Here is a 27,356-nt window from a genome sequence, read left to right on the forward strand (position 1 = left end):
GTATCGTGGACAGCACCAAAGCCAGGATTTTTACATGAGCTGTTAAATTCAAGAGTTAACAGCTTCTTCACTAAAGTGCACAATTATTACACCATCATCTGGATCATATGTGGAGTTTCTTATATGTGACGTAGCAGCGGACCAATCACAGCCCTCGTGGTCTGTGTAGCTCCCCCTCGTCTTCTGTGCCTCGACGAGCTCGTAGTCAGAGTTGTGCTTCACCGAGGATTATATAATAATTAGGCTTTAGATGTAATAATAGTCTTTGATAATTCTTTTATTTCCTGTTGGAACTTTATCGTCTTGAGGAACCACATCGCCGACTTGTCTCACTACAGCCTCTTTTAATTTTTGCAGCAGCTTTAGTTTTAAGCTCTTTAAGATTTGAAGTGATTTTTTATAAAAAACAAAACGCATGCGAAGAATTCTACCAACTGAAAGGTTTTATTCCGCGACGCGTTCAGATCAGATCTGAATGAATAAAACACTTCAACTAAAGACAGTTTTACCTTTATTCCACATTATGTTAATCACCCTACTGTCACTGATCCGTCATCCGCCGTGCGTGGTGGATTTTCCAACGTTTCAGGAGGTTTGACGGTGCGTGTGTGTGTGTGTGTGCGTGTGTGCGTGTGTGTGTGTGTGTGTGTGTGTGTGTGTGTGTGTGTGTGTGTGTGTGTGCTTCCTGTTGATGCCAGCCTGTCAGGAATGCCTCCAGGAAAGTTCACAGGTCAAAGGATGTGTGTTTCTATCCCATACACACACACACACACACACACACACACACACACACACACACACACACACACACACACACACACACACACACACACACACACACACACACACACGGTCATAAACGTCTGCTCAGCTTTAATGTAACATCAAACGACGGAAATATCTCATCACTTTGTACTTGTTAACCAGGGAGAATCAGCAAACCCCGTCTTAAAAAAACAAACTGAATAGTTCTCGTGTGTTCAGTTTCTTGTGCTGCTGCTTTACGGAGTTGAGAAAGATTCCATCCTTCAAATGGTGACGAATGCAGCAAACCGTCGGACGGTTTTAGATAATCCGAGAGGAACGCAGGGAGGGGCCGCGCAAACCAGAGGTCAAACTGTGATGTATGTTTACCTGTCAGGATGGAGATACGCTTCATTTTGTGTGTGTGTGTGTGTGTGTGTGTGTGTGTGTGTGTGTGTGTGTGTGTGTGTGTGTGTGTGTGTGTGTGTGTGTGTGTGTGTGTGTGTGTGTGTGTGTATGTGTGTGTGTGTTAGGTCAGTGCTCTGCCAAAGGAAGTTCACCTCTACGACTGCACAAGACACATTTGTTTTTAAAAAGCGTGCGGTGGAAACGCGTGCCTCTCGTCCCCAGGGATGAGCAAGCAGGTACACACACACACACACACACACACACACACACACACACACACACACGCACACGCACACGCACACGCACACGCACACTTGTTTCCTTCAAGAACCAGCAGCATCCTGTCCTGGACATTCCCAGCCTCCACCCAGCTGACTGTGTGTGTGTGTGTGTGTGTGTGTGTGTGTGTGTGTGTGTGTGTGTGTGTGTGTGTGTGTGTGTGTGTGTGTGTGTGTGTGTGTGTGTGTGTGTGTGTGTGTGTGTGTGTGTGTGTGTGTGTGTGTGTGTGTGTAAGCAGTGCCATCAATTATCTAACAGGAGTTGGAGGGGAAATAACAAGTTGAAAACCACACCAGCGACTCCCAGCCGGACTGTCGAGCAACAATATAAATAGCGCTAACTCACTTGCTAATGGCTAAATAAAGAAATAAAGCAGAATGATCTGAAACATCGTGCAAATATTCAGTGTGATGCTAATGCTAATGCTAAAACTTTGACTTAGTTTGAAAGGTCAAAGGTTCAAACATCAGCCGGGCCTTTCTGTGGAGAGTTTGCGCGTTCTCCATCAAACTAAACAATAAAAACATAGACGGCGGAGTGGCGTCTTGTTCGTGAATAAAACAGTAACTCACGAGCTGTTGCTCACATTCAAACGTTAAGCTGACAGTTCGGAATAAATTGAAAGTATCAAGAGCAACAACATTTTTTGGGAGAATTCCTTTATCGGTTTTTAGGGATTTTATTAAAAAAAGAACAAGAAGAAAAATAGATAAAAGTTGCTTCACAGGCTGAAAGTTGGTGTGTTTACCACTCCCTGCCAGTGAGTTTTCACACAACACACACACACACACACACACACACACACACACACACACACACACACACACACACACACACACACACACACACACACACGCACATCCTCTGCATGTGACATCCATCTGAGCTCCACATCCTCCCCTCGATCCCTCGGCCAGAAGAGGCGACATCCTCCCAACGTCCAATCGCAGCTTTCCGCTGCTTCCTCCGTCTCCCACTCCGAGATAAAGCTCCGTCTCTCCGACCGCTCCACCTTCGCCCGGCGGGGATCTCCTGGGATGTTGTCCGACTTCTCCGACTGACCCGAGGATCTGATCGAGGGACGACGACGACGACGAAGCCACGATGATGGAACTGAAGATCCAGCTGATCCCCACTGGAGAGATCATCCTGTCTCCGGGGATGAACGGAGAAAACTACTGCCACGGCTGCAAGGTGGGTTCACACCGGCAGGTTCTTCAGACCGAGGTCACAGGGTTCAGTCCCTCAGGGCCCGGAGGAACTTCAGGTTCCAGAACAAGTTCCAGGAACACTGTTGGTGGTCAGTATGTTTAGCTCCAGTGTTTGGGGTGAGTAAAGACTTGGATTCTGGCAAACGTGACGATGAATGAAAACCACAACGAACACGAAGAAGATCTGCTAGATTGACGCTGTCAGGGTTGAATCTGGTAGAAGTAATCCCCTGGGAAGAGTTTAGGTAAATCAATCTAACGTAGGTTCGCACAATGAGGTTTACAATGTCTGGTTTTTCTTTCATGATTCTCTTAAGGACGTGTAAATCAGCCCAGATATTTTCAAAGCTGCTGCCCTTACTGTAGCTAGGTACCCCCCCCCCCCCCCCCCCCCCCCCCCCCAACTTTCATTTGTCAACTTTCGGAGATCACACAGACTTTTTTTCCGTTGCGACTCTCTTTTCAAACGCTTTGACTTTTCGGGGCAGATCGCCTCCTGTGTTGCCTCTTTTTACCAATTAGTTCACTTTAATATGTATTTGATAGATTTTCTCACCCTGACTTCACAAAACACATGTAAACTGAAAGAGCCATCCGGGTGTAAAAGACCGTTTTTTCAAAGAAAATGTACAAAATATGACCTTGTTAAGTGAGACTGGTGAATTGTGTATTATGTTGATCATTTTGAAAATTCAGTTTGAAACAGGAAATTGACGAATTTGATCACATGATATAAGAGCGTGCAGTACTTGAAAGTCAACATGGCAACATTTGTAAATCAGTTTCTGACCAGTTGGCCTCGACTGGAAACTACAGCTTCTGACGATACTCAGTGGCGGCTGGCCGATAGAGGGCGCCACCCTCCGTGGGATCAAGCAGGAGAATTAAATGCAAATAACAAAATATAATAATAATAATAAAATATAATAATATTCACACTCAAAGATCCCTGAATTGTATTCGCTTTATTTTCTATCGATAAATTTCAATATAAGAGAGGATTTCTTGATTTCTCTTGTGTGTGTGCAGCCTAGGTTGAAAGCTTCTCCGAGGAGGCGGGGCTTAGTAGCGGCCTGACCAATGACTGATCAACACTATGAGCGACTGACATGAAATGAAAACAATCAGATTAATTTCACGTCTGAGACTTGGGGGTGACATTTAAATCACTCCTAGTTCTTCTATTAACTTAAAGTCACTTCTGGTATGTTCTGGTGTTTCTACGACATGTGGCCCTGGAGACCAAGAGCCGTGAGTCTCTGATTATTAACTCTGTCACATCTCTTCTAATTCAGTGTTTGAAAGGAGAAATTTGGCTGAAAAACTGCAGGTCAGGGTCAATTTTCTCCAATATAGTTATTTTTAAATGCACACGAACAGAAATGTATTTAGAATTTTGCAAGCGTGTCCAGGTTAGTTAATGTTTATAAATGTTTAGATGGGCTCATATGTATTACTGACTGACAAACTGTTTATGATTCTAATAATTTTCATCACTGAAGGCCTCTCTCAAGCTACAAAAGGCAAGATGGTCGAACAACATTGACTGAAATTGAATTATATTGAAGAGTGAAATTAATGTGTCTTTCCCAGTCCTGCTCATGGAGCTAACAGTTAGCATCAGAGCTAGCTGAGGTGGTTAATTCATGGTCTCATTTTCATTAATCCTGGACTAACCATGTCCAGGTGTCACTACAACTAGCTCCTATCATTAGTAGCTGCGATTAGCAGTAGCAGTAGCCTCTATCTATAGTGGCTGCGATTAGCATTAGCAGTAACTTCTGTCTATAGTAGATGTGATTAGCATTAGCAGTAACTTCTGTCTATAGTAGCTGTGATTAGCATTAGCAGTAGCCTCTATCTATAGTGGCTGCGATTAGCATTAGCAGTAACTGTCTATAGTAGCTGTGATTAGCATTAACAGTAACTTCTGTTTATAGTAGCTGTGATTAGCATTAGCAGTAACTTCTGTCTATAGTAGCTGTGATTAGCATTAGCAGTAGCATCTATCTATAGTGGCTGCGATTAGCATTAGCAGTAGCTATAGTGGGTGCGATTAACATTAGCAGTAGCCTCTATCTATAGCAGCTGTGATTAGCATTAGCAGTAGCCTCTATCTATAGTCACTGTGATTAGCATTAGCCTCTATCTATAGTAACTGCGATTAGCATTAGCAGACGTAAGTAGCGGTTAGCTTCCATTCCTCATGGCTGTGTGATATTTTTTTTTGTTTCGGATGTTTTATTGCTGCTTTGTCTTGTCATTAGTTCATCAATCTGTTTCTTTCAAGAAGTGCTAACGTCCAGATTATAGAGCATCTTCCTCCACAAACTTTATTTTAACTTAGGCCCTGTCCACATAAGACAAAACAATGTTTTTTCTCCCCGTAGTCGTACTTAAAAAGATTTCCAGCCACACTTCACTATGAACACGGCTCAAAATGATGTCGCACATATGCCAGGCCTTTAGGTGGCGCTGTAACGATGCGTTGACATGAAACGGCCTTCTGGTGTGGACAGGCCCGAAATGTGAATCACCCATTAGATTGACCACAGCAACAACAACACTGTATAAATAATGTAACTCAGTAGTTACTTTCCAAAGTAAGTACTTCCTTTTGCTTTGCGGTGATGATGTAAAGTTTGCGTGGAGGGGCGCAGCTCTCTCTCTGATGACGTGTTGCTCAGTCGGAGCGTCTGATAACCCACATGTGCTGAGGAATGAAGGAGTGAGGGCAGCTGACACTGGACCGTGGGTGAGAGGGGGAGGAATGTGGGTAATGCAGCTGGCTGGTCACTGATTGGGGGCTGGGGGGGGGGGTCATTACTGTAGCCTGGACCAGAGGAAACGACAAAGACATTCCAGCTCTCGGCTTCATTTGTTCCCCCGCTCACATTCCTGCCAGGTCAGCTCAGCCCGGAGTGCTGGGAGTGTGTGAAAGGTGTGACTCAGTAACTACCCCGCCCTCCTACTGGGTGGGGGGGGGGGGGGGGGGGGGGGATATCAGGGGCTTTTGGAGGAGATCAGTGCAGTTGAAATCTCACGCCCCGGCTTACCCAACGTTTCAAATTAAAACACATTGCTTTTGCGTTATAAACATAAACAATGGGAGTATGTAGATATTTGTATTGACAAACTGAAGTTCCTCACTGCTTTTATTTTAGTTTAGATTCTCCATCCGGTTGTTTTGAGGCTGAGTTTCTCTTGTGTTTTCCGTTGGAATATTAATTCATCACTGCGACGGCACAAGTAAGTTTTGCGGTCCATAAATCTGCAGTTGTGTCAGGCGTGATCATGAACCTCATTATTCCAGATCGACCCTCGTGGAGAAAAACAGACTTGGAACAAGCCAAGAACAAAAACTCTGACCTCTTATCGAGATCACAACCTTTCTCCAGAGCAGGGTAGACTTTCAGGGTCAGTAACCACGGTGATTTATCCTGGTGAGAAGTGGGCAAGTGTCTTAGTGCGTAAAACTCAGAGTTAAGAGCATCAAAACTGGAGGGAAAATGTTATTAAAGATTAATAAAACAATAAATGTTTTCTGGCAGATTACACTCTAAGTTTCTTCTTATTGGTTTGGTTTGGTATAGCTTCATTTCAAACATTTACAAATGAAAGACGATGGAACAGTAATGCTGGTACTGATTATATAATAGGAGAAAACGATATCACTATTGATAACAACAACAACAACAACAGTAGTAATAATAATAATTAATAATTAATAATACAGTATATGTATATTTACTGTCCGAAAATGAGTAATGAGAAGCAACTTGCTTATCAAGCCCCACCTTTAATCCGTCTTAATTATGATTAATGACACAGTCATTATTCTGTCGGGACTTCCACTTTGGAACAGTTTGAAGGAATAAGATTTGTGGAATCGCTTTTAAATTCTTATGATTTGAACAGTTTCATTTATTGAATTAGATTTTACTCTCCTTACATCTCTTACTTTTATGTCCTACTCTGTCTCTCAAGCTGGATCTATTTATGTCAGTTAATCATAAATTGATATTTTGCTTTTCAAAGTCTCCTTTGATTAGGCCTTGTCTAAAAATGGTTTCAAATCTACAAATAATAAGATAATATTGAATTTGAGCGTTTGTATTTCTACAATACCCGTGTGTGTGTGTGTGTGTGTGTGTGTGTGTGTGTGTGTGTGTGTGTGTGTGTGTGTGTGTGTGTGTGTGTGTGTGTGTGTGTGTGTGTGCTGCACCCGTGTGGCCTTTCAGCGTCACTACAGCTCTGACCCTGAGGTCACCTTCAAGAGTTTCAAAATGAATCTTCACTGTTTGCGCTGAAGACAAAAGTCACATTTGTATTAATTCTACAGTTTGTGGACACACTGGATAATAGTTAAGAAAAATATTTCTTACTCAGACTCGGTGACTTACAAGATTATCCAATTATGATGATGATGATGATGATGATGATGATGACTATTAACGTTATTATTGTTATTATTATTAGCACTGGTAAATGCAGCATTAGTAGCATAACAAGTGTTTTCTTATGGTTATGTCTAATGACACTCTACAATTCCACAGTTATATATTGATAGATGGGATTTTTTATTTTTATTTTTATTATTATTTTTTTTTATTGCTTTGAGCTTCGATTTTTTACACAGATTCTGAATATAGTATATATGCATGCAACAACCTGAAAGTCTGACATGTTTCCTGGATGCTTCTGCAGTGAGGAGTGACGCTGCAGTGATCTTCACGGGCGGCAGGGGGAGGGAGAACTCTTTGAAACCCGCGCACGGCGCGTGGTCGCCGCTGCAGTTTGACGTAAATGTCACGTAGCGGTGGAGAAATCGTGCAGGATCACGTCACAGAGGACACGCCTATATGGTCGAAGGATTTCAGCCACATCTGCTTATTTACCGCTTGTCTGTGGATCCCTGCTGTCCAGACAGTTATTTCACTAATCTCACATGGATTGTGTGGGATTAGAATAATATTTTGCAGTCATGCAGGTGCGTCACTGTCAAATAAAAAGTTGTGGGATACCGAGAGGTGTCTGTGCATGTGGATCTCATTAAAAAAAAAAAAAAAAAAAAAAAAAAAAAAACTACATTAAAAGTGCATGGGTGATGTGAAGATCGGACGTGTCTAAACCTGCATGCTTTGCGTGCACACCTTGAGCTTCTCACCGGGCTCTTCAGGAGCTTTGGCTCGTGTGAAACATGCGTACAGGGGGTCTCCGGGTCCAGACAGGACCCCGAGAAAGAGGGGAGTCCTGGGTGCGTGTTTTCATACTGGAATAAACTCTGATGAGAGGGTGTGGGAGCAGTGGGAAGGCTTTTGGGTGAACTTCCTGGTGCAGCCTTCAGTGGCAGAGAAGGAAGCGGGTGGAAGTTACTACACGGCTCCTACGGGGCGGCTGAAGGGGAACTGGAAGGACTGCGTGTGGACAGTTTAGTGCCGCGATTATCTGGCGATCAGATAGTGGCGTGAGGAGCAGGAGGTGTGGGTGTGTGTGTGTGTGTGTGTGTGTGTGGGTGTGGGTGGGTGTGCGCTCATTGCGCAGAGGCGGTTGGAGAAGCCTCAGCCGGGGCGCAGAGCGCACAGTGGGAGGGCCCGGAGACACACCGGAGAGACACCCGGCAGGACTGGCACGCTGCCCCGCAGGACACACAGACACCGGTGATTCTCTCACGAGCTGACTCTCTCCGCTCGGATACAAATCTGCGCTCCACACGCGCGCCGTCTTTGACCTCGTCTATTCTAAGGTACGTTTTTACGCACGACTTCCCTTCCTGCTCCGCTTTTTTTTTTTTTTATTTTTTTTAATTTTCTACACTCTGTGCCGTTACCGTTCACAGCAGCGGTCTTTAAACGTGCTTACAGTTACGCGCTTTAAAGAAACAAGAAGGAAAACAGAAACCCCAAAATGGACCAAACTCCAGTTAAAAACGTCATTTAACGCGGCACATGCTTTTTTTTTTTTTTTTTTTTTTAAACAGCACATTTTAGAGAAGCAAATTGAAGCATTCCCCACTTCTTGTCTTTCAAAGGGAAAGTTTGCATGTTATTTAGCTGGAGTCTCGAGTCTTGAGGGCATTGAGGGCGAACCTCGCTGCGCACTGAAGTGCACTCCAGCTGAAAAGTTAGTGTAAAAATAAGTGTTACTGTAGCTTTGGGCGTGTGCCGATTCTAAGAGTGAATGCCAGCTGTGAATTCACAACGTCGATCTGCTCAGTGTGAGGAGAGAGAGCTGATGTTTAATGTGAAGTTTCTCTAATGGCAGCTGTTTATATTTGCAGTTTCTTGTATCGGCTCGTTTGCTTTTTTCTTCTTCTACACGAGGAAATCCTTCAATCCCGCGTTCTTTTTATAGAAGCCCAGACAGACGACAGATTAAGCAAGTTAACTTAACACCTCCCAGCCAGTCACACCTGAGGACAAAGGTGCTGCTGGAGCTTATCAGTATTGTTGACCTCGGAATGAACGGCCCAACCCTTCTCCTGCACGATGGAGGCACTTTTACCTGCAGATCAGGTCACTGGTGTCCTGCCTGCTTCAACACATCTCAATCTATAGAGTCAAGCCCCCCCCCACTGCAATCCGGTGTTGGACGTCTATGAATCAGGTGATGTGAAGCTGCAGGTGAGCCAGCTGGCTTTAAATGCCCCCCCCCCCCCCTAAAGCCGTCAGTTGTCTTCAGCTGTCAGTTTCAAGCTGAGAAAGCATCTCCCCCCTGCTGACGGAGGCTTTGAGAAGCAGCCGCTCCACCTGTTAACTTTTTTGAGGCGACCACACAGCCGACGTCAGGAAATCTGGGCTGCGATCTCCTCAGGGGGCGAAATCTAATGTGCTGACCTTCATCCTGATGATGAGTGAAGGGGAGGGAAGGTGGAGCGGTTTTGTGTTTGAGAGTTTTCACATGTGGAGACATGAGCCCTTGGACCACAGCCGACCTGCCGCCCCAAGGTCGTCCGTAGGTCAGGACCTCGGCGCGCAGCTGTAAGCTCCTTTTTAAATGCCAGCTTGTTATTGGAGATGATTGGCTAACATGGAGGTCACACATTCACTCAGCTGTATTATCCAGCACACTGCTGTCAATACTTTTTTCCAAAGCCGTTGTCCCAGTTGGATTCTCGCTGGAGAGCTGTATTTAGCTTCTCTCTCCACTGGACTGATGTGGGGCAGATGCTGGAAGTTGGGTTTTCTTTATTTTTTCTTGCGATGGGCTGACTTTCTCTGGGATATTTCTGGTCCATGGCTGCGGCAGAGTTGTGGTGTTTGTAAGGTTTGAGGTTAGGGTGAGTTTTTTTAACCACGGGATGTTTTCCTGATTCAACATGGTTGAGCTTTTGGTTCTGCATACTATTAAGTTTTAGGTGATGCTAAGTCCAGCCCGGACGACATTTTGCAAATAGGATCTTTCAAATTAAGTGAGTGTAAAGACTTGCATATATCCAGGGATGACAATAACCAACCATAGAGGAACACCAGATAGTGCCTAAAAGACCAAAATAAAAAGTGCGAAGACCTCAGAGACAGAAAATAATTACAAGAATCTCGAACTACCCCAAAGGGACTCAGAAAACCCAAACTACTAAGATTATGCAAAAAAGTCTTCAGAAAGCGTTATGTCAAGCAAAGGAGTGCAAAACGCCAAGAAATTGCCCCAGAGTGGCGCAAAATTACCACATCTATCTGTAATATGACCCCAAACTACCTGAAGCAGGTCGAACAGACTAGCCAACTGCACAAAGACAAACTACATGACTTTAAAGTGGCAGGAAATGACGCTGAACAAGCCCCAAAGTGATCCCAAAGAGGCCCTAAAGGAGCACGTGCAAGAAAAAAATTAACAGCTGCAAAGTGACACGACTTTAAGGCCCAAATGACTCCAAAGAGGTGCAATAGAACCACAAGTAGAAACGAAACTGCCACAAAGTTGTCAAAGAGGCGTCGTAAATCCCAGCTGGTTGATGGATTTCTACATTCAATGTGCTCAGGAATTTGTTGTGGCTCCAACTTCTTATGGTGGATCTTCTCTGCAGATTTCTTCTCTTGCAGTCCAGTCAGAAGGGACTGAGACTCTTCCAGTACATCAGATGTAGTAGAAACCCTGTAACCTTGTAATACAGATGAACCCTTGATGACTCACGAGTGTACTCGGCCTCATTTTGGCGGATGCCGTTCCTGCTGTTGACAGGCTAGAGGTTTTCCTTCTGCATCCTAGGAGAGACCCCACAGGACACACCTGCCCCCCCCCCCCCCCCCCCCCACCTCCATCACGTCTACAGCAGGAAACACACACACTTACACCTGTGTACTTGACCTGTGGTACAGGAAGTACTCAGCGAGTGTTTCGTTTCCACTTTGACCTTCTGTGGCGTCTCTTTTGGGACTTGTAGTCGTCGGCTCGCGGTGTGGCTGGTGAAGACGCTGCTGTCACGCCGAGGGAAGTGAAAACTTTAATGAATGAAAAGAGGAGGAAACATGTGGAAGGTCTGTGGGTGGGGGACCGGAGAACTCCACCATGTCCCTGACCCGACTGTCTCCTCCTGTCTCTGTGAGATTTACTGCTGTGTGAGATTTAATGTGAAACGTCACATTAGAACTAGGTTATGCTACTTTTCTTCAACACGTTCGGCTTATAGGAGAACCTACGGTGGCCATGACACTCGCCTAGTGATCCTAATGTTACCTGAACACTTTGACTTTAGGAACCAAATGGCTTACTTCTGTTTGATGCAAGGTAACATAAAGTGTTTTCCATATACTCTCCACTGATGATTAATACAGTTTTATGTAATAAAACCTGAAATATTATATTAGTTTTAATAGAACTATTACTACACATGAGCATCAAGTTCTCACCCTCAGAGGTTGTTGATAATTTCACTGTTACAAGACAGAATTAAAAGGATAGTCTGGATTATATGAGGTGGGATTGACTGAAGTACTTTGGAGCTTGGAGAAGCAGTCTGAAGTTCAGCAAAGTATACTCCTGTGCACCGAATTACTGATAAATCATACTTTAACCATATAGGAGAATGTTTTCATCCACGACTTTATTTATAGAGTTTGGACAAGCTTGTTTTTCAATAATAACACCGTATTAATGCAGCTGCATCCGAGCATGTCTCGGCTAAATAAACCAGTACCAGCCGGCTGGAGCCTCATCTGTTCCCAAATAAGCAATTCCACCTGTAAACTATTTAGTTGAGCGGGATAAAACATGCACAGCTCCTCGTTGGGGTCATGAGGCTCACAGCTGCTCCTCGGCCTGCATGTCAAGTGGAACGTGGCTGGTTTCAGACCCGTCATGTGTGACGGATGCACAGACCCGAGCGTGGCGGTCCGGCTGAGCTCAGCACATACTGCACAGATAACATTAAGCACAGATATGGCATTAGACGAAGCCGGGAGCAGCCCTGATAACGAGCCAATGGAAGTGGATTCATGGCCTTTGTGTTTATTTCTCAACACGCGTTAAGACCAACAACCGAGAGCTGATCTGCTTTATTGGTGAAGCTGCTGTTGAATGACTAGATTACATCAGATTAGCAGTGCAAAAGTTCATATGTGTTTCCTTTTAAAACCTATTAAACTCCAATCGTTAGCTTTGAGTTTCGCTCACTCTCTTTTTAGTGACTCTGATTTTATCTCTCAAAGCTCCTTCAGTGTTTTGAAACTTCCCGTGAGCTCCAGCTAAGGAATGAGCTGAATGAGATCAGAAGTGATAATGAAATTGGATTAAATGAGACCTGACTGGTCATGTTGGAGGTATGCGTGGGGAAGTTTGGATGGTCACCGCTGTTTCTGTACATGTGGGAGTCAGACCAGGGAATGCGAATATGCTGAAGACAGTTAAAGAGCTCTGAAGGCCAAAAAGAAATCAAACCTCACAGCCCAGAAATGATTAGGAGCGTGTCATGTTCACGCCTGGGATTCCAGAGGGTCCATTCACGTTTACTGAAGCCCTTTGACGTCAGATTTTCACATTAATTGTAGCTGGTTCAATTAAATGTGACATTTACAACCACTGCTTTAGATTTCCATACGTATTATTGCTATTGATCCTAAAATTGCTAAAATATTCAAAGTTTGTTTGGAACACAAGCGGAATTGTGTCATTTTCTCTACCAGTTAAATTCATTTGTCACCAGTCACTTCTCCCATAATATCTGAGCTAAAAGGCAAGATAACTCATCCATACCTGGGAGGTTGTATGCTGGGGGGCTGTAACAGTTGCCGTCGTCACTATAACCTCCACTGGACTCCGTCACGCTACAACCTCCGCCGGCTCCATCCAGCTCGCCATGACTACACCCTGAGTGGGATCCCAACATGTTCCCGTCAGAAAAGACACTAATGTCCCATTAAGTCTCCAAAGCCATTCTTTTTAAACTTCTGACAAGCAGCCAGCAATATGAGCCTGGTGTCAAATTACACGGACTGGATGGTCATTATGGTAGAAGGGAAGTTTTCTGTGAGACACTTTTAAGAAAAATGGGTTTCGAAAAACAAGTTGAAGTGTCGGTAGTTGGTGAAATTGGTGAGTTTTTAACGTAGAGATGGATGAAGATTGAGCGTTCTGGGATCCACCGACATCTCATCCTGTACTGTGTGTGTGTGAGCCTGGTTAGCTTGGAGTCCACTCGCTGCTGGCAGCTGCTTTTGCTTTTCCATCCGATTCTTTCCCACATCTGGAAGCCGGCCCCGCCCTGCTGGGAAATAAAAGCTCAGAGCGACTCCGTCCTGCCTCTGCTCACTATTTCAGCCCCGACTGCTGTGCTGTGGGACTGGAAACCACCCTGGACATGAGTCAAGCTGCGCGCCAGCCTCACTGCCATTTTTGTGCATGCGGTGTGACTGCAATAGATGGGAACTCGTCAGATGATGAAAATTTAAAGGCTCCTGTTATAACAAAAGCTGCTCTGCTGATGGAGCTTCTCGCTAAAAATTCTCTCCGATGTTTATTTATATTTCAGAGCTTGTAAAAATAGATTTTATACTGTACTTCAAACTATTTTTGTTTTTTAAATCTCGAAACCAAAACAGCTCCACTGAGAAAGTATCTGTCATGTATGTGCAATCTCTATTTGAATGCTTTTAACTTGAAACCATGGCTGCATGATGAGTAATGTGTTGTGAACGATATGGATTGCGATAAATGCAAACACTTGTTCTTCCAATTAACAGTGCTCTTTCTCTTGCCTCTAATTTTATTTGAGAATCGGAGCACTTTGCAGTTTTTGGTGATTTTTCTTTGACCTTTTGTTTCTTGTCTTCTGCCTTGTGGCCACCAACCACAATTGCTTCCACAGAGTGAAGGGGAGGAGGAGCAAGGCCGGCGGCAATTGATATTGAGTTTTTAATTAGTTAATTGCAATTTTATTGCGATCTCATCATTCTTTTCTTTCGTACTTAATAGTTCTGTCAAGAGCATGAGGTTGCATTTTAATGCTGTTACGTCAGTTTTCTTTTGCAATACGTATATTTTGCATGTTGATGTGATCAATTTGTTACATCTTGTGAAACCATATTTTGATGCAGTACAACGTGTTCCATAACGTGAACAGTCACAGTAGTCAAATAGAATAGCTGAGCTTTAGCCACACAGTCTAGACTCCTGTGGCTTTTTATCGACGCGCCGATAATCTGGACCATTGACATCGTTGACGTCTGCCCGCTCAGTCGCCTCCGTTCCGTCGGTAAAGTCCGCCAGCGCTCGAGATGGAGAGCTCATTCATGTTTACTCACCGCTCTGCTGACTAAGTCACTTGCTAATCCCGCTTCGTTGTACCCACTCCCATCATCTGCAAACCTGCACCGGGATTAGCCCCGACGGGACGAGATGACCGCTAATCCCATCTCATCTGCTCTCGCACTGCTTTGGCATACAAACCCGGCCGGTGAGGCGAGGATCTCGGGGGGGGCATTTAGTGTCTGTTCCTGTACTTTAAACTCCGCGGTAACACTTTGGCTTTTTCACAGAGACGTTAGGATACCAATGTTTGGCTTTTCCAAGGTTCGTTAGATGTTACCCAAGATACTATAATCCATGTACAGTGATGGGTATTTATCTCAATCCTTCTTAATGTGAGTCTCTGTGTTCCAGCTCTGCCTCCCTCCCACACATGGAGAAGGTAGGTGGTCTGTTAAATAAGACCCCCCCCCCCCCCCCCCCCCCCCCCTGCCCACCGGCCTTGCTCCTCCTCCCCTTCACTCTGTGTGAACCATCCACAAATAGATATAGATCACCTGATGGTTTAGTTAGCTCAAGCTGCAGATTTCAACTCATGCATCTTTTCCTCACCTGTGGACGTACCTGTGATTTTCCAGCCGTGTTTGGACACTCCCACCCCACCTTCCCCACCCCACCCCGCCTCCAGAGGCTAATTTCCGAACGTTTGTTGAAACAAGGCTTGTGTTTCTGTGTGTGTTGAGCACATGGGAACATTTTCAAAGTGATCCTGAATAGATTCCTCTCCTTAGCGTCACCCTGTCGACCCCTTTTCAATCTCCTGTCCCACTATTTTTAGCGAGTGAGTCTCTCGCTCAGGTTTGAATGTGAGCGTGAGAGAAGAGTATCGGAAGAAACTGGAGTCTGGTTGTGGCTAAAGATTTGTCTGACAACCATTAGGCAAGACAGATTCATCCATAAAGCACCATTCAGACACAAGGCAGTGCAAAAATGTGAAACCTGCAAAAAAATAAGAATTTTGGCCAAATTTCGCCCTAATAAAATCAATAATATAAAAATTGTTGCTGAAAAGTTAAGAGGTTTTTGCATTATTTAAGTAGCAAAAATAAACTTGAGAATGTTAATAGCTGATAGGGTTAATGTTACACAACTGTGAATCAACTGTTAAACGTAGCTCATTTTGATTTTGCCAAAATTCAACTTAATTGTAGTGGTCTCAAAGAAAACCCTCCTCTGGGAGTGAAACTGAGTGGAAATAACAGCGTTTCTTTCTTTTATTTTCCATTCCCTTGAGGCTGGTGACTAATGAATGTCCTTGGTGAAGCCACGCTCTGTACTGTTTGGTTAACCTTTAACTTGTGGAGCTCTGATAAAGACACTGTACAGGCAGGTGTGGCCTTGCACCTCGTGAGAGGAGTGGTATGGAAGGAGAGTGTGAGTGGGAAGGTGAGAAACGCTTATTATAAAGCAGCGATCCAATAACTGTAATCTGTGCAGTCGCAGGAGAGGAACCAGGCGTGGTGTCAGAGCAGGAAACTGCAGCCGATATAGAGGAAAGGCATTCATGAAGACGGTGGTGCGTCCTGTAATCTGAGTCCTTGTCTTCGCTTGCTCATTAACACAAAGATATGCTGCAGAGTGCAACTATCGAAATTGTGTATAAGCAGCAGCCCGTACAGGAAAAAGGTAGTGCTGCTGAGGTTAAAATAATTTCCACTCTTCCCCACGGCAAAACTGTCAGTTAAATTCTCTTTGTGTATTCAGTAGGACTGTGAGATATACTGTGAATTCATTGATGCAATATACACAATCCCAAAAGATTGGCTGAGTGATGCAATCATGCAACAGTCCAGAAGTCAGAAGCCCAGAAATCATGAAAAATGAAAAGAAACTATAAAGTTAACAACAGTTTTGTTTTCTGAAACACCCTCCGAGTCTGTAAAGTGAGTTCTAAAGCCTAATTTACAAAGATCTTGCATATAGCGAGCTGCATTGCCCGCCCCTTCCAGTTTGCATAAAATTTGCAGGTGACCAACTAAGAATCACGCACAAACAGGAGCATTCAAATGTTTATTTTTCATTTGTTGTGCATTGGGCGCCGTTTACATGAAAACTATTTGTGAAATGTGAGACCGTGGAGGTGGACGTGTTGGTGGAGGAAGTTGTCGTCTCAACACAGATTCGGAAAAGACGAGTTCCAGAGTGTCGCGCGACTCCCAGTCCATATTCTCCTGGACTTTGCAGTTTTATAAGATGTGTCACTCATCACGGCACAATCCAAGATCGTCTGTCCATACGGATGTCCGTGTACTCGCCATTGTTAATATTTATAGCGTCTTGTTCTCTTCGTGTATATTTGATAATCTCCTCCCAGTATTTTGTGGGATCTGTAACCGATTTGTACACATTCCTGAGTGAAAATGCTTGGTCTTCGTCATGATTTAATCTTCAAATAAGAATAAACACTCTGCGGTCAGTGCCTTTTTAAATTCCATAAGCTACCAGGATATCCCAGTTATTTCCAGTATTTTTAGCCTCTTCACAGCTGCTGTGAGCCACATTCCTCTTTAACACAAATATCCACACTCCTATCGAACATACCCTACTGCCCTGCCCAGTCTGAATGGCTTAGATGGGGGACATGTGTGGAGGAATCCTTCTTCCCCCTTAGAAAGGAGAGGGATTCAGCAGCTGTACATTGAGATCTGTTCCCCCTGGGGGAGAATGATTGTGGGTGTGGTTCAGGGTGGAATGTCACTGAGTAGTACTCTTAAGACGGTATTTGCTGAATGTGTGTGTTAATTTGTTGAGGGTAAATAGTTAATCATTTCACTGGGAATGTACCATTTACATCTTCTCACACTAAACACTTTGGATACTTTCAATGGAATTTTTGTATTAATCAGAGTTTTTTTTAATTGTTAACAGAGAGTTGTGGATGGGGGGACCGCATGTGGCCCACCACTTGCCTGTACCATGGCCCCACAGTCTGAACTTTTTAATTTTGGCATTTATATATAAATCTTGCACGGTCCAAAGTAATGCTTGACTGTGAAATAGAGCTGCTGGCTCTGGCTGACTCAGCATTATCACAAGCTGCTGTCTTCAAAACTATTTCACCAAGCTCTTGTTTATAGTCGAAAGGTTTTTTTGTTTTTTTTTTGCATTTTCAATTCTGAAAAGCTTTTGTGTTTAAACCACAACATGTTACAAACCATGTCTATTTACGAGGAAATGCCAGAAAGGTAAAAAATGATGTAATTCGCATGTTGAGCCATCGAAGTCGTCTAAGTTGCAGTAGGATGCTTCCGAAAGCGTTAACAGCTGTTTGCATGTCTGTAGTTTATCTGAGCTGTTTTGTTGCTGCTTCTTTTTGTCATTAGTTCACGAATCTGCTTCTCTCAACAAGCAATAGAGCATCTTCCTCCCAGCTGCAAGTCACCGCAGCATTAAAAACAGGCATTTAGAGTTAACTTCTGGAGTGACTGATTACATTTGTTGGTGCAAAGTTCCCATAAACTATTACTAATTTACCGTGAGTCACACACCTCTCTATACATAGATATTAGCTTCTCTAATCGGCTGCATACATTTATAACTGGGCGGTTTTCTTGAAATAATCGGCATGTTTTTGAAATTTGGGGGAAAACTTTATTGATCTTGCAGGGTTTGCGTAGCAGCCACTAATCTGAAGCGCATCGCTGTGATTTACGTGCAGTCTGTGGATATTTCCTCGTCTTCGCTCCAAACACGCTGCCATGTCTGGAAATGCAGTGTCATGTTTCACTGACATGGGAACGGCCTCAAGATGCCCTGCGTGCCTGCGTGTTTACATGCGTTTCCTATTTGGGTTACTAGAACAGAAAATGGGCTTTTCTGTGGTGCAGCTGTGTGTTTTCTGTCCCAGCAGCCGAACCGCGGGCGATAGATGTGATAGTACTCCAAAGACGTGGCATTGAACTGCCGTCTTCGTGTAGAGGAGGAGAGTTTCTGTGTTTGGTTACTCTCTCCGGAGAGGCTGCTCTCTGAGCTCGAGCTGTTGAATTATCCCGGTCGTTTGTCAGGTCTAATGTAGGTGCCTGCTGACAGTTCAACAGCAGTTTAATGAGGAGCCGACGGCCTCCGAGGAGCCGTCCATCCAACTGTCGCACTTTAGAGAAAAATACAGCTTTTAAATAGTGGCTGCTCTTGTGTTCGTTGGCCCCAAACACAGAAAAGGTTTCAGGACTTCACTGTAGCTGAGTGGTTGGAAGGTTGTGGGTTTGCACGGTGACGAGGAGTCTGCGTGTTCTCTGTATGCATTCATGAATGGGTTTATTCCAATTGTAGACTAATTATTCATCCTAAACCCAATGGTTGCTTTCTAGGAAAGTTTAAAAAAACATAGATTTTCTTTATCAATATTTAAATTATTATACTGATTTGGACTACCACCTATAACTAACATAATTTCACAATTTTCTAATATAAGAAATCATTAAGTGTTTTCACAGAAGTTTTTAATGGTAATAAATGCGAACTTATGGTACCTCAACAATATTTCAAAAAATAAACCCTAAATGTGAAAACTGTTCTTTAACATGTTTTTGTTTCATGTGCAGAATAATTGTGGCTTATTTTAGTGTCACTCAAAGCATATATTTGTAGCTACGTCTCCAAAGGCATGTAGGTGCATGTCTATAAAGTACCGTATTGTCAGAACTATATTTCCCTTTGTTGTTTGACTGGTCCTGGCTATAGTGGTAAATACCAGCTGTGACCACTAGATGTCACTGTATGGCAGAAAGCTGCTAGAGTACCACAGAAAAACCGCTTTAGCTACCGTGTATTCCACTGACGGAGCAAGAGAAATGTCTCCAAAAAGTGTCCACAGCAGAATTGAAAGTGCGACTTGTATTTTTTCCTCCTCTTGTTCAAATTTTTTTTGACAGATGTGACCTCTAGTCTAGAAAGTACGGCGTCGTGTTTGGAAGGTGTAATGTTTGATGAAAATAGAGGTGCCGGTGTGTGTCCCTGTTTGACTGCCTCTTATTCCATCGTGTTGGTTGATATAAATATGGATGAAGTAAAGCTGTTGAACCGCAACCTGCTGGTTATGGTGGCTCCAACTAATGATTTACCAAAGCAAACACTGAGATCTGACACACCTTTTCCTTTACCTGCTTCAAATAGATAGATCCCTAAAAGAACGCAGGCTTTATTCAGCAGTAATGTGTCTCTTTTCCAATCATCGGGCTCTGTCTTGTGGCTGTTAATAAAGTCTAATCACATAAAGAGGAACTTCTCCATGTAAACAGGAAATTCACTGTTTGGAAACAGCCGCAGTGCTACAAGACTACTGCGGACTGTGAGCATGTTTATGTGCTCAATTTATTGCCATCAGTTCAATCTGATGAGACGTTTCCTTATTTACTCCAAGAACATCACTGAGTGCCTTTTTGCACAGAGGCAAGAAAAAAAACAAAAAACAATCACGTAGAACGACACACTTTTATGTTGAATACCCAGGAAAAAAGCACCAATATGGGTTAAACTGATATTCAACCTTTTGGGGGGGGTTAACTTTGGGAAACATCATCCAATTCCAAGGTAAAATAATTATATTTAGGTTGTTTTTACTGCTGTAAAAAAGCATTTTTCTGTTCTGTTCAATCAACTTAGGCACAGTGAAAGAAGGAAACACTGGTCACGTGTATTTTATTGAAATTTAGCTGAATATTGGACCATATTCTCCTGACTCTGAGCCTCTGCAGTGTACTGCAGATTTCTGTTCATTCAGCTTAGTCACATTAAAAAAACATTCATGACCTTGATTTCTTTTTTAGACACTGTGGGATAAATAGACTCGCCTGCTTTCTTCTACTTTTTGTTGAAGTTCATTTTTAAGTGACGTTTACAGACGATTCAGTTAAACTTCACACTTCTTCTCATATTTTATATTTTCTGCATCGTGGACATAGTTTCATTACAAAAACAACCAACAGCCACAACTCATGGCCCAACATTCTAACTACAGTGTTTCTGCAGTTTCCATTCAAACGGACGTCGTTCTTAAAACGTTGTCGTGTATCCGCAAAACTTTTCTTGAATGAAAACACAGAAATTATGCATTTTCACTTAAATGTTATTCTCCGTACAATTTAAGCTTGTTGTCGAGCACTTGTCAATGCGAGTTTTCTTGGATTTAAAGGTACTATATGTAATAGTTTAGCTTATAAAAAATATTACACAAGCAACGACCAAACACAAGATTAGCTCTTTAGATAATAATAATAAAAAAAAAAAGCAGCCAAGCAGCTTATTTGTAAGATCAAACTTTTCGAGGCTCGAGAGAACCGACTGAAAACTCAAATGCCAAAATGCAACGACCGATATCTCACATGTTGTACCTTCTTGTAAATAAGGCCAGACGATGGACGAAGGGGGTTGAGTCAGGAAAGGTGAGGCGGCGGTGGATATCTTAGAGCGAGGCCGTGAGAGGGAGGACATGGCGGAGGCAGGAAGAGGGTGAAATGGGGCTTGGCGAGGTGAAATGTTCGTCATGTTTGGAGTTCTTTCTGAGCAAGTCTCCACCTGCCCCCCTGTTGTTGGAAAGGCAGATCGGCTGTGGGAGAGTACGTGTGTGCAATTTGTTTTTCCAGCTAATCCTCACGTCCTGCAAGAGTAATTTCTTTAGTGTTGATTAGAATAGAAACCAGAAATAACTCTTCTGTTGAAGTAAATTAGTAGATAACTAAAATGTGATATAGTTGTTGAATATTGTGATTAAAGGCTTCAAATGGTCAAATTTTGACCTCTTCTCTTTTGTTGTAAGGTCAAATTGTGATTAAACGTTTAATCAACAGAGGAATTATCAAGAATGGAAGCAATGGAATAATCCACATCATTCATCTGTGCAGTTTAAGTAATGTTCTCCGCAAACGTCCAGCAATAAGGAAAACACTTTGCAAATAAATTGAGGAAACATAATTGACATTCGTGAAGCAAAACTGAAAGTGGAGCAATACAAACAAGACCATCGACCAGCCAATCGGGTGAGTTGGTCGATTTACCCCCCCGTTTACACAGCAACGTTTTCAAGTGAAAACACAAAACCTTTTCTTGTGTTTTGGGTGTCCGTTTCCACAACAATATTGATTGTTCGCCATTGTTGAGGCTTGTAGTGGATCGTTCTCTGAACGTATGTGTGTGTGTGGTTTTTATACAAAAACAACCACCAGAGGTGTGACTGTGGAGCAGTGTGTCATGACCACATATATCAAAGGTGACTTCAGTCTGTTTCTGGTCGAACGTTGGAGGCTAAAGTCTTCTCAAAATCGGTTAAACGGGCAAACAGAAATCACCTCTTCGGGATCCGGCTGCCTCTGGCCCAGGATCATGTCTTTATGGACGGCTCTAGACACTTGAGGAAATGCCTGCATGACCAAAGCGCCGCCACAGTGGAAAAGTGTGTGAAGGATGTGGAGTGTCTCCATATTTGGTCTGTGCAAAGAACAAAAAAAAGAAAACAGTTCAGCTCAGTTTCCTCTATTAACTTCTTTCATGCCTGCTGGTGGTTTCTTTTGTCGCACATCTGCTCACAGTAGCAGAATGACGGGGTTATGGTCTGGTACACACTCACAAAAACACACCCACTGTGGTCTGTGAATGAACCTGGGGCAGCAGGATGCACACACACTAAGTAAGTGGTAGAAAGAGATTAACAGGAACAGTCTTGGGAACCCCCCTTGTGTCAATAAATAGCTTTGATAAGGTCACAGATCAAAAGTTATGTCAGAAAACACACACGTTTCATATCTCCTCTGCAGTGTCACACTTTCACCATCTGTCACCAGCTTCCTGCTTCTCGTCCTCTTTTTTTTTTTTTTTTTTTTTTTTTGATACTTCTCTTTCATCGTATTTCGGTCGCTCTCTTCTGCCCGCTCGTCTCGTCCGTTCCCGACTCTTGTTTGCCGCCCACATGGCTCACATTCTTCAGCTCTGACATCACGCCCGCCCTGTGCTGCCATTTATTTTTTTTCGCTTCACTTTTTTTTGTTGGGGTGTTTCTCTCCCTTTTTGGACCAGCTCTCAAGCCCTCACTTTGTCTTCGCTCCTTGCCGTTGTGGTTCTGGGAATGTTGGTAATGTGGTTTGGAGAAGTCGCCATGGCTGATGGAAGTTGTTAACGTGGTCGCGACGAACAATGTCAAAGTAATGTAAATGTTGGTGGTCTTGGATCAAGTTCACTGTTGGGTTTAGGATTAAGGTTCGGTGTAGGGCGGGTTAAGTTTTGGCCCAGATTAAGGTGACAAGGGACTGGGATTAAATGTTGGTGATCAGGGCTTGGTTTACAGACAGTGGACTAGGATTAAGTTGCTAGGGTGAGGTGGTTAGGTTAGGGTCCGACTAGTTGTTGGTGAACAGGGTAATGTTATGTTTCTGTTGGAAACTACATTGTGTTGATTTGACACCTAACGTTCTAACTACCTTCCTCGATTGTGGATTTTATTGGACAAGAAAAATCTGAAAAATAAATCCAGAAAAAAAAACTTGGGAAATAAAGGACAAAACCATCAACAAGCATTTTATAGTGGCTCTATTCCTATTGTTATTTTATGTTGTTGCTATGGGCAACCGAGTAGCTTCAGATAACGAATTGTTCTGTTCAACTACCTTTCAGAAATGTGACGCGGAAATCTTGTCAAATATTGAACATAAGTAAAGTTTTAGTTACTGGACAATGACTAATCAGGTTGTTTGCTTCAGAGGGAACGTTTGTACTAATTCTTATGAAATTCCTTGAAGGGATTCTGGAGATATTGTGCAAGCAATAACATGAGACTATGGTGACCTTGAGCTAAGACACACCCTGTAAGACAGCGTAAGATGATACAATGCACTGTAAGCAGTGTGCTGTGTCATCGTCATTTTTCAGATTTAATGCGAGCGTGTTTGAGATGTACCATCTGACCTGATGCTGTTTATAAACCCCTAAAGTACACTAAGGACTTTTCCAGTTAATTGTTTGATTTTCCAGTCTTATTGTTAGGCATTTTAATATTTGATGATAGACAAAAAAGGTGCTGTGGAGGAAGCAATAGGCTAGATTACAAGAGATTATAAATGCAGCACCCCTTCATTACACAGTAAATGTCTCATCAGCAATACTTGCTTTATCGAAAGGTCGCAATTGGGGAAACTGATGCCTGAATGGGCCCAGTTCAGCCTTTGTTACTAACGTATGAGATATGCGGAGGATCAGCAGGGGAAGAAGAATGTGTAAAAGCTTAGTGGAGAGAGACAGTGATGCTGTGACAGTCTGGCTTACGTCAACTTCTTGTTCGAGGAGTAACGTGCAGATTTGCAGCCCCTTGGAACGGACTTTTAACGATTCAAATAGTTGCATGGCGACGCTTTGGATTTTTTCCCTTCATGAGATGATTTGTAGCCCGTGGGTAAAGGTTTGATCCCCTTCTGGCTTTTGTCCTGTGGATTGCGTTGACAGCGAAGGAGGGCCAAGAGTTCATGTGAAATATATAGTTAAACCGTTTGTAATGACTTGTAATAGTACCAATTACAATGTCTTTGTTAAGCTCAAGGAGCCTGAAGAAGTCCAGTGCTGCCGGAAAGTAATGACACACAGAGACAAGCAGAGAGAGAGATTGAAGAGTTAAGTACGTTTGTACTGCGTACTTCTTTTTAATACTCACAGGGATACTGCTTTCAAACCAGTAATTCCTCATTTATACTTCCTTTATTGAGGGTTTCACATTCAATACACACGGGAATAAAGATGATAATCAATCATAACGCAACTGCTGAGACGGTCCAAAAACCCCTCAAATCTTCCAGACTAGGTGTGTTCCTTTTGAATAAATGAGTGCAGACATATTGAAGTCGGTTCAAAGCCAACTTCAGCGTCCCTCTCCCTACTGGGGATATTTTGAATGACATGTAAAGTGATTTTGGAAGCAGGTGGAGTCATCGTGGACATTATTCTAGAGAAGGAAGCCCCTTCAGAGAACGTGAAACACTTGGCTGCCCCCATTTCGCTCGTCTTTCGAGTGAACTCCCACCGTTATGTTTGGGTCCACTGCCTTCATGCTGCAATGCAAATATTCAGTTTGAAAACTTTTCCTCACTACAGCTGCCATAGTTTCGTTCCAGAAATCCATTCGCTCACACTTTTTTTTTGCAGATGACACCGTAGTGATAAAGACATTTTTTATTTTTTTTTAAATGCACCATTTCCACAACTATGATTTCAAGTGAAAATTGGCAACTTTGGTTGCATAATGGGGTTTCGTTTACATGACAACGGTGCTCGGAACCACTGAAGAGGCAACTTTTTGAAAACTTAGAAAATAGTTCTTCTGCACATGTGTGAGTTGATGGACAATAACAACAATGTCGGCCTCGGGAGTATCATGACTCCCAGTCCATATTCTCCTTGGACTTTGTAGTTTTATAATTGAGAATCACCATAATAAGCATCCAACCTGCTCGCCTGTCCATACTGTCTGTGTGCTCGCCATTGATAATCTGTTTGGGGCATAGTTCAAACTCTTCTGAAATAGAAACACAAACGATGCGTTTTCGCTTTAAACATATAAACAGACGGGACAGAATGTGTATCTGAATAAAATTCGAGAGGCTGAGGACGGATATGAAGTTGCTCGTCTGCTTTTCCAGAAAATATTAATAGACGATGTCTAAATCTAAATTTGCCTACGGTACAAGAGAGGTACAACTATTTATATTTGAGAACATTTTTAAAACTTGGACCATATTCCTCTGGCGCTGGCTGAACATCCTGATGCTATTAAAGCATTAAGGTCCAGTTCAGGGTGGTTGTGATGTCGCAGTGTAACATACATGAACATGTGTGAGGGGAGTCGGACTGATGAAATCCTCACAGCTCACACTGAAACCGAATCGTGTGACCTCTCAGTCCAGGGCGGCTTCGTCATGATGCAACCGTGAAGCATCGATAGAAAAACTCATTTCCACGGCTGAGGAGAAACTGAGGAAATCGCTGATGTTGGCCGACACGACACATTCCTGCTCAAATATGTTTAGAGAAAACATTCTGTACAATTATATAACTCGTGTTGCGTTATTACTACAATGTTAACAGTGACAAACTACACGTTAGTGACATTAATTCAAGAAAGAAGCTGTTTCAATGAGGTTTTCTTTTAAAATTAAATATAAATATGACGCTTTAATATGAACATTTTAAACTCAAGCTTGAGCATCTGAACTTTATCTTTGGTAATTTTTTATTTGTTAACTTTTTTTGACTTTAACAAGTCAAACTTATGTGATCTGACATACCCACACAGTTTAAATCCATCAAACTTCATTCGCATTTTTAATCCAGAATACAACACAAACTGCTTCACACAGAACAATATAAAAAAAATCCAGAATGAGACTCGAACCACAGCCTCATAAAAGCACAAAAACTCAAAACACAGACGCTTTAACTGGGAAACAAAAGCAGCCAATAGAATGCCTGAGCACAAGGATGAAAGCTCAGAATACAAGTTGGCAGATAAGAAGTATAGACATTAAATGTTCAAATAATAACATCAAATGAAAATAACAAGCTTTATAAAAGATGAGAAAATGATGCCTTCGTTAAATACTTCAATGGATAACTGAATCTGTCCATAAGACATCATCAAATACTTGCTTGAGATGATAAGCATGTAAATGAATCAAAAGATGAATTGGCACACTTCCAGCTGATCCTCACGGCGGCTGGACCAATCCTGTTAAAGAACTAATAAAATTCTCAGTGTCGGTTTGAACAAAAAGGTGCAGAAAGATGAAACTGTCACTTTTAAACTTCATCACGGAAGATCAACAACACAATTACACACAGTCACTCAGCTTAAAGCCACGTGACGATGATTGATTGTTTCACTTCCACTCTTAATAAGGTCATGAAAGACGATCGGACTAATTGATTCACAGCTTCAATGATCATCAGTCATGACGTGCGCGGACCAATGCAGCGTTGGCGCGTCGCTTTTCCAGCCATGTTTCGGACATGGAGCAGCCGCCGCCGCACTCTAGCTGATCGTAACCCCCACCCCAGCAGTGGTGAATGGACGAGATGCCGCGGAGCGGCGTGAGGAAGGAAAGGTTACGCAACGTTACCACATCAGTGTTTGAATCCTGAAGCTGAATGGAACGAGTGGGAAGTCTTGCAGATCAGCACTCTGCAGGTTGAGCAGTGACTCATGTCCTTCAGTCCGCCGTAACGCCAGGAGATGTGACACAAAAGATATTGTGCAAATGGCCATATTGCAACTTCAACACTCACCGGCATGGACTTATAATATATTGAGAAATACATATATGTGCAGCTCGGACATGTTGCTTTCATGTGAACATAATTTCTCGAGCAGAGAATTTCCCTGCTAAGAGAGTGCCCACTGCATTTAGAGTGTTGTACAATAGATGGGAGGAAAATTCTACTGTTGGACAAATACCCTTTGTTGTTGGTCCATTTAGTCGCAGGAATCTGTTTTCACTACTTCTGTTGTATTGAAATCACCCTGAGGTACTGAGATACTTCACCGGACTCTAAAACACTGCAGATTATCGTGGCATGATGTTACCCCACAACAATTTCCCAAGCCGTCTTCCTGGGCCAGAGGGCCGCGCAGGGAGAGTGGAAAACATCTATATATATATCCAAGATAACTCTGAACAAACTTCAGCGAAGAGGAAGTGAGAGAGGGAAGAAGAATTTAAGAGGAGAGGGTGCAAGTTCCCAGTTATATTTCCCACGGAGTTCGAATCAAGCGCCATTCCCTGATTCTTCCCAAGCAATTTAAATGAAATGTTTGATCTAGACACAGGGAAAGACACGTACTGCAATAATGGACACACTATAGCTCTACACTCTTGTTCAAATATAATAAATGTGACGCACGCCGGCCGTGCTGGCCATCATAACCGGTTGTTGTGCATCATGGATCGTACTTGAAGAACTCCACCGATGGTCCGATGGCAGTTACACAACAATGTTTGTATT

The 27,356-nt window shown here is 43.0% G+C and overlaps 1 protein-coding gene across 4 annotated transcripts in view; it reads left to right on the forward strand.

The window, feature by feature from the left end:
- The first annotated feature begins 2,350 nt into the window (after positions 1–2,350).
- The window catches only part of LOC308107010 (unconventional myosin-Ic-like), a 67,133-nt gene continuing 42,127 nt past the window's right edge, over positions 2,351–27,356 (forward strand). The window contains exons 1-2 of one of the 4 annotated variants that reach the window (XM_080459094.1): positions 8,224–8,388; positions 14,739–14,766. In XM_080459094.1, coding sequence (XP_080315220.1) covers positions 14,758–14,766 — 9 coding nt within the window. In that variant the 5' untranslated portion in view covers positions 8,224–8,388; positions 14,739–14,757. Of the gene's footprint in view, positions 2,626–7,981; positions 8,389–14,738; positions 14,767–27,356 lie in introns of those variants that run through there. The other 3 variants (XM_080459091.1, XM_080459096.1, XM_080459095.1) reach the window with 3 other exon arrangements.

The sequence above is a fragment of the Lipophrys pholis genome (assembly GCF_963383615.2).
Source record: "Lipophrys pholis genome assembly, chromosome: 3".
In the NCBI taxonomy this organism is placed as follows: Eukaryota; Metazoa; Chordata; class Actinopteri; order Blenniiformes; family Blenniidae; genus Lipophrys; species Lipophrys pholis.